Source organism: Arabidopsis lyrata, assembly GCF_000004255.2.
Source record: "Arabidopsis lyrata subsp. lyrata unplaced genomic scaffold ARALYscaffold_181, whole genome shotgun sequence".
NCBI classification, from domain to species: Eukaryota; Viridiplantae; Streptophyta; class Magnoliopsida; order Brassicales; family Brassicaceae; genus Arabidopsis; species Arabidopsis lyrata.
This window is the reverse complement of record NW_003302425.1, coordinates 6,036-14,397: the sequence shown is the minus strand read 5'-3', so window position 1 is coordinate 14,397 and position 8,362 is coordinate 6,036. Positions and strand designations below refer to the sequence as shown.

General features: G+C 31.9%; 1 protein-coding gene across 1 annotated transcript; it reads left to right on the top strand.

Moving 5' to 3' along the window:
- The first annotated feature begins 6,181 nt into the window (after positions 1-6,181).
- On the top strand, positions 6,182-8,362 carry LOC9298831 (B3 domain-containing transcription factor NGA1). The gene has a single exon (XM_021016841.1). It carries the CDS (start codon positions 7,264-7,266, stop codon positions 8,200-8,202), a length of 939 nt encoding a protein of 312 aa, XP_020872500.1. The 5' UTR covers positions 6,182-7,263; the 3' UTR covers positions 8,203-8,362.

Here is an 8,362-nt window from a genome sequence, read left to right as displayed (position 1 = left end):
TTCTCCACACGTTGAGGAGATGAACAATCACCACATTAATTATTTTTCTTTACGCGAAGAGATGATTCTTCGCAGCATTCGCATATAATTATTTTAAATATTCTCAATCATATGATCGGCTTTTGCAGTTTTTTTTTGTTTTTTATCCTTGTGATGTTGCAATTTTGTTCAATTGTATAATTTGAAACTGATATGATGCCAAACGCAGTTTTGCCTAATCTTCGATTATTGCATGGTGTTGACTTTTCCACTTAATGGCCGGCCCAAATAAGATGGGCCATTCCATTAGAACCATCTCTAATTTCATATAAAATAGCTAGAATTTAGGGAATAAAAACTATAACAAGTGTATACGAACCAATCAAAAACCAATATATGAACCGACACGTGCTAAAATCGACTTTAAAGAAGAAAAAAACTAACGAAAGATCTCTATTCACTAGATTACAGGTACAGTGAATAGAGAGAGATATACATCATACAGATTTATAGTTGGCAAATATTGAGATAGTGTGGATCCAAATGAGAAAGCGACTAAACATGAGTAGCACATATTTAGACAGAGAATGGGCTTTTGGATTTATCATCTATATATAATCGTATTTACTTTGGGCCTCACTTTTTATTTTTTCCCTCTTTTAGGGACCACACTACTCCACTCCAATTTTTTTTTTATAATTGTTGTAATAATCAACTAAATGACGATTTATTTTTCTAAAAATATGGTCCGACATGTGTACGTGTGTATATATGGTTATGAAGATTTAAGAGTGTGAACAGTAAAATGAATGTGAATATATAAGAGCTGCAGGGGGAAGCAGACTTTCGCTGCTACTGCAGAGCCCTTTTATATTCATGGAGTCAATTAATACATTATTTTATAACCTATGAAAGTGTAATAATATAAAGTTACAATTTTATAAGGTCAATAAATACATATAAAATCCAAATTTTTGCAAACAAAAGCCTCCAAAGTCCAAATTCAATAGTGTTTTTGGCCTTCAGAGTTGAGACAACCTGAGGGGTTTGATTCCTTTGTATCCATCCTTCCATACAAAACTGACCCCACCTTATATATATGCATTTATATTTCATCAATTTATTTGTTATCATTATCAGTTTATCACTCATTTGTTTGTTTGCTTTTAGTTGTAATATATAAACAATAACTTAAAAATATAAACCTTACTAAGAACAGGAAATAAAAATTTGAAACTATTTCGAAAACGGTTTATTATTTTCACTTTATTATGAAAAATGATATATTCGAAAATATAGGAATGATCCATATATGTATCAGACGGTAAATTCAAATAAAATTTGAATCCACTATATATAATATTTTCACCTAATCGACTATATGTTGAATACTATAAAAATTAAGGGTGAACTTAAACAAATAAATTCTTCATAATATATAACATATATAGATTGAATAAAATAATACTATTGAAAACAATAAACATGAAAAAATAGAAATCTCGGCTATACGAATCTAAATTTCAGGAATTGGATAAGGGCAATAAGCATTAACTTTTCCTCTTCTTTTTTGGCACATGAACTTTGAAGATGCATGCTTAAAGACCAATTATGTTGTTTAAATAAAGGAGAGGGTTGGCTAGAGAGAGAGAGAGAGAGAGGGAGATGGAGAGAAGAGAGTCCTAGACTCTGGGGGCAAATTGACAACTGGAGCATGTTGTTGCCATTATCGCACCACCGATTCTTCATTTTAAAATTTTTAAAATTAAACAAAAAAAAAAATGGACCGCCTTCTACTTCACCACTACCTCTTCGATGGCGACCGATCTTATATGTATTATTATCATATCTCTTTTATATTCAATAATGGTCGATTTAATTTATTTAACACGAGTGACTCTACGCAGATCGCGTCGGTCCAAAAAAACCTACAACAAATTTATATTATTTTACAGTTTCTTTATGAAAAGAAAACAAAGAAACCCTAATTTTTTAAAGGCTACGTTTTCTTGTCTTGCCCTCACACACACCTCGATGGATCGAGCAAAAGCCAGGCCTGCCCTTGCCCCAATCCATTCATCAAACTATTTATACCATATATATTATATTCACCAGTGTTTTTTCTCTCTTTTTTTTTCTGCGAATAGATTGGATAGATATTTACAAGTTTTGTTTTTTTGTAAATGGTTAGTTTAGAAAAACTTTATAGATGATTTTTTTAATTTTGAGATGCAATTACAATTCATGAGGGTAGATATAGAGTTTGGCGTCGGCATTTGAAAGGAGGGGAAGACTCTAGTGGGATAAGAGGGTTTAAGGAGATGGACAAAAGAAAGTAGCATCGAGTGGGCATTTAAATTAACAAGACTTAAATAAGTGCAAGTCTGTTTTTTTCAGTATACAATTACAAAGTGGTCCTTACCCTAACCCCATCTTTTCTTCTTTCATTATCATATGCTAATATCTCTCTATATATATACACCAACTCTCCATCATTCTCATAAGCTAATTTGGTACATTAAACTACTACCATAAAGTGGGTTTGCCAAATCATAGTTTAATCCCACAAACAACGACTAACAAACTACTTCGATCGTTATTTTATGTGGGTCAATTCAAACGATAGTGTGACGACATAGATTAGGGTACAAAATTGGAAGGTTAGAATCGAGAGCTAAGAGACCACTGAAAGGTTGATTTGTTACGGGTGTAATTATTAGACTATTTTTTATGAAATTGGTTGTAAGATTTTCAGTCAATTTTTTTAAAACAAATTGTTTGCCGTTAAAAGTAATGAACACTACATAATACATATTATTGGCTTTTGAAAGAAAGAAAACAAAACAAACAAAAAATGGACTGTGAGAGATTTTTTAAAAGTTAACTTATGCTCCAAACTAAACAACTACATGCTCCATTAATCATTTTAGTCGCATTGCAAATTTGCAAGTTTATCTACCGAGAAGATTATCTGTAAGCTAAGTTGATGCATTTTTGTAGTTCAATTCAAATTTAAAACTATGAATGACTTTGATAGGAATTGAAGAGTAAGATGTATAGAAATAGAGAGGTCCCCTTGGCTAATAGGGCATAGCTTTGAAAAGGACAACGCTACAGTTTCCTCGTAATTTCTTGATATTTATTGTATTATTCTTTCTCTCTCTACAAGAAATTAAAGTAATAGAGAGATGATCATATGTAAATATTGGGGAAGAAAAAAAAATAGAGTGGAGAACAAAAAGAATAGTGGTCATAGATATAAAGAAAGAGTTAATCGTATTGCCTTTTGTTGTGCTTCGCTATTTTTGCAAAATTTGGAGAACAAAATTTATCTGTCATATTTATGTTGCTGATATTATCCAGCCTAATATTCAATTCATTCAGTCACATATTAATTAGGGGTGATATTATAAGATGCGCGTGGGCAACAACCCCCTTTATTAAATCAACAAAGAAAATAAGATAAGCCATGCAATGATATGATTAATAAAAGTAAATTTTAGCTATAGTACTTATCATATGCAATTTGATATATATTAATGGAATTTTCATTAAGATGCAAAACTTTCCTATAGTTTTGATTAAGATTCGAATCAATAACGATGAAGCAGAAGAAAACAATCTATCGACTAGAGGCTTTTGTGTCCAACCAATTATGTACTGAGGAGTGAGGATGAAATATTGGACCACGTTTATCAATGTTCCTTTACCTACTGCTTTATCATGTCAAGTTTCTAATTTTCTTGCAGTCAATGAAAAGATGTGATAAGACTGATGGTAAAAAGGAAGAAAATTTAAGTAGTACGTAATCGACTAATAACATCATCGATTAACATGAAAATACGACTATGCTAGCTAGTACATCATCAGACTACTACAATTCTATTTTATTAAAGTTATAAGCTTTAATCATTAACCAGCCATTCATTAGACTTAAACCGAAATTGGATAAAGGGACGTGAAGGGTGCTTAGTCTCTTTCAGGACCACGTCCAAACACAATTATATATATCAAGAAAACATCACAATTTCCGACGACGGTATTAGTCGGAAATTCGTCAGAAATAGCATATTCCGACGCATTTCCGACAAAATCAAATTCGTCGGAATTCTTTGGTCGGAAACCATAAGTCGTCAGAAATACGAATTATCGACGAAAACTATTCGTCGGAAATTTTGTCCGAAATATTTGTCGGAATTTTGTCGGAAATTACCGACAAATTTCCGACGACTATTCATATAGTGGTCGGAAATTCGTCGGAAATTTCCGACCACTTTTAAAATAAAAATAAATATATACCGAAATTAGTTCCGACAAAATTCCGACGACTTTTCTATTTAAAAAAAAACAAAAAAACAAATAAGAGTATTATATTTACAATTAAAATAATTATTGAATATCTACAAAATTAGATTAATTGTCACATAACCAATTTTAATTATCAACAAAATTAGATTAATTGTCACGTTACTATACTAACATTGTTACATGCTGTTAGTACGATGCGCTGGAACAAACAAATGTGTCGATTTTCGTTTTATGTAGAAAGTTATATATCTTGAGCCATAAACTCTAAGATTCTTTGGCCGGTCCAAGAACAAGACCATGTCTATTATTGTTATTTTATTGATTAAAGAGAGGTTTTTACTCTCTCCGTTTCAAAATATAAGACGTTTTAGTTAAAAGCACGCCTATTAAGAAAATATATTTTTTAAAAGTCAACCACTCATAAAAGAGACTGCATAATAAAATAATCATAAAATATTAAAATAATATATAATTTGTATAGAAACTTGAAAACAACTTGTATTTTTTCTACTTATATTTTTTTAAAAAAAAATTTCTCCAAAATGATTTATATTTTAAAACGGAAGAAGTATTTTTTAGAAAGTTTTTCTCTCTCATGAGTCTCATCGATGGATTTTGTGACATTCCAAGTGAGTTTTTTTTTTTTTTTTTTTTTTTTTTTTTTTTTTTTTTTTTTGTCAAACTTCCAAGTGAGTATATTATCATGATTTTGTGAATTCCATGGAATTGAACGCATATGCAAATGTAGTTACACATGATTTTAAAAAATATATTTTGCAAACAATACTAATATTACTAATGCATGATTAACTAAACAACTATCTCATTTTAGTTTTTCGTGTGTTTACAGTTAAATTGCAAAAAAAAATATGCGGCTTTATTTTTAGTTTTTTTTTTTCTTCTTTTTCGATTTGATCACCCTGAAATATTATAAAGAAGAACGATTACGTACGATATCAAGGTATACACATATTAGTGACTTGTTTTCTTTGTTGGATTACCTTAATGTTAATTATATTCCAAAAGCTATCATAAAATTTACAGAAAAATCTTCATTCAAAAAAAAAACTTTACAGAATATTGTTAGGTTCTTTGGGGACAGTTACAAAAAAATTAGGCATTAAGAGGATACCATATATGTTGAAGGTATAATTAAATCAAAGAAGAGAGAGTAGATAGATTAAGAGAGGGTGCTAAAAGGTTATAAAAGGACAAAGGTGTCGGCTAATGAACCTTGAAAACTCGGAACCAGAGTGACTTTTTTTTAATTGGCTATAAAAGGTTCCGTTAACCAAACAATATTAAGATGGAGATTGTTAGGTAATCTGATCATAATATATATTGAGAAAATGTGCATGATTACCAAAAATATGATATTTTCTCAATCCGCAGATGAAAATTGACTATTCAAATACTATTAATCTATAATCATTCATTTGAAGTTAAATTAAATACCATCGATAAGTCGATCAATTTAAGAATCCTTCATATTATTGGTTTATTAGGCCAAAAAAAAAAAAAAACTTAATACGTATTTTAATTTTAGGGTTAACAATCACGTTCCAGACGTACGAGATGTCTGCTATATAGCTCAGTTGTTCCTTGTTAGGGTTTTATTGTGATCCTAAAAGGAAATTTAATTTAAGATATAAATAAGAAGTTATTATGTCGTCGAAGATATATATCAAAATAATATTCAAGAAATATTAACCAATACGTTTAATATCAACTTCTTTTAAGTTGGAAACTCATAAGAATTTAAAATTCACATAAGTTTCGTATAGTTTTTAGTTTTGATAAAAAAAAAAAAACTATGGTTTTGATGTTTTATACCAGACATGATGCAACGTAGCAACGAGTACACAAACATTGTAAGTGCAAAAACAAACAAAATAAAGTGGTCATTGGAATTACAATAAAGGACAGGTAAGAGGTATAAATGTGTGGATTAATAATATAAAAAGCATCTCTTACAAGTGGGGAAAGTATATAACAACTGTTGCAATAGTAAAACATGTAACACCCAAACAAACACAAAATATTATACATATACAGTCTATGTGTGTAAATTGTATTATACCAAGAAAAAAATTAAGAAAGAGGAGGGGAGGGAACCATAACCAAAAAAAAGTCAACAGTAAAGACCAAGACTAAAAAGCTTTGTGAAACCAAAATTGCAGCAAACCCATAAAAGAAGTTTACTTTTCGATAATTAGCATTTATTAGGACGAGATTGTTGATTAATCATTTGATTATTTATAGTTTTAAGATCCTAAATCAAAGAAAAAACAAGAATTTCTCCCTAAGCCCACGACATTATCAGCTCTCTTCTCCTCATATCCCAACCATGCATCATCTACTTTAATTTGTATTCGTTGGACAAATCTGATTTTTATTTTTGTTCGATCTCAAGCATTTTAGGTGGCAAATGAATAATATGGGGAATTATTTAAAGAAATTTTATTATGCAAGGAAATAAAAAAAGAAAGAAACTAGAATGGTGGTAAAAGGACAATAAGGTCACATGAACTGAACCAGATTTATTCATGGGTCCCTCTAAATTGGTTCTCTTGCCCATATCTCTCCATCATTCTCATCATAACACTGCTGATTTCTCTCTTCTTGGTTTCTCATTCTTCTTCTGAAAAATCTTGACAACTTTTTTTTGTTTTTGTTTTCTTTCTCTGGATTTAAAAGAGCTATAGCTATTGCTTGAAACAGTAAGAGATATAGATATAGAGAGACAGAGAAAGATGATGATCAGTGAAGTTAGGCTAAACCCACTTTCTATTTATGTATAATTAGGTCAATCACATCACCAATCTAACCTTTTCTCCTCCTCCAATTCTCTTCCTAAATCTAGGGTTTTGCTTGTATCTCCTCCTTTCTCAATTCCCTCCGGAAGCTGTGAATTCATCAAATTCCATTCTCAAAACCAATTCTTGGTCACACCCTTAAGAGATCTGGGTTCTAAAGATGATGACAGATTTATCTCTCACAAGAGATGAAGATGAAGAAGAAGAAGCAAAGCCCTTAGAAGAAGAAGGAGCAGGAACGAGAGAAGTAGCAGAGAGAGAGCACATGTTCGACAAAGTTGTGACTCCAAGTGATGTCGGAAAACTAAACCGACTTGTGATCCCAAAGCAACACGCAGAGAGATTCTTCCCTTTAGATTCATCTTCTAACGAGAAAGGTTTGCTTTTAAACTTCGAAGATCTCACAGGCAAATCATGGAGGTTCCGTTACTCTTACTGGAACAGTAGTCAAAGCTATGTCATGACTAAAGGTTGGAGCAGATTCGTTAAAGACAAAAAGCTTGACGCCGGAGATATTGTCTCTTTTCAAAGATGTGTCGGAGATTCAGGAAGAGATAGTCGTTTGTTTATTGATTGGAGGAGACGACCTAAAGTCCCTGACCATCCTCATTTCGCCGCCGGAGCTATGTTCCCTAGGTTTTACAGCTTTCCTTCGACGAGTTACAATCTGTATAATCATCAGCAGCAACGTCATCATCACGGCGGTGGTTATAATTACCATCAAATTCCGAGAGAATTTGGTTATGGTTACTTCGTTAGGTCAGTGGATCAGAGGAATAATCCGGCGGCTGCGGTGGCTGATCCGTTGGTGATCGAATCTGTGCCGGTGATGATGCACGGAAGAGCTAATCAGGAACTTGTTGGAACGGCCGGGAAGAGACTGAGGCTTTTTGGAGTTGACATGGAATGCGGCGAGAGCGGAATGACCAACAGTACGGAGGAGGAATCATCATCTTCCGGTGGAAGTTTGCCACGTGGCGGTGGTGGTGGTGGTGCTTCGTCTTCCTCTTTCTTTCAGCTGAGACTTGGGAGTAGCAGTGAAGATGACCACTTCACTAAGAAAGGAAAGTCTTCATTGTCTTTTGATTTGGATCAATAATAATTATGATGAAATATTAGTTGGTATTTTAAGAAAAAATAATACACATATATAATTCTATATATATGACAACATAATGCATTGATTTCATTATAAATTTATCAGAGAAATGATATACAGTATGTTCTAATAATATGCATGGTTTCTATGGATTCCGATA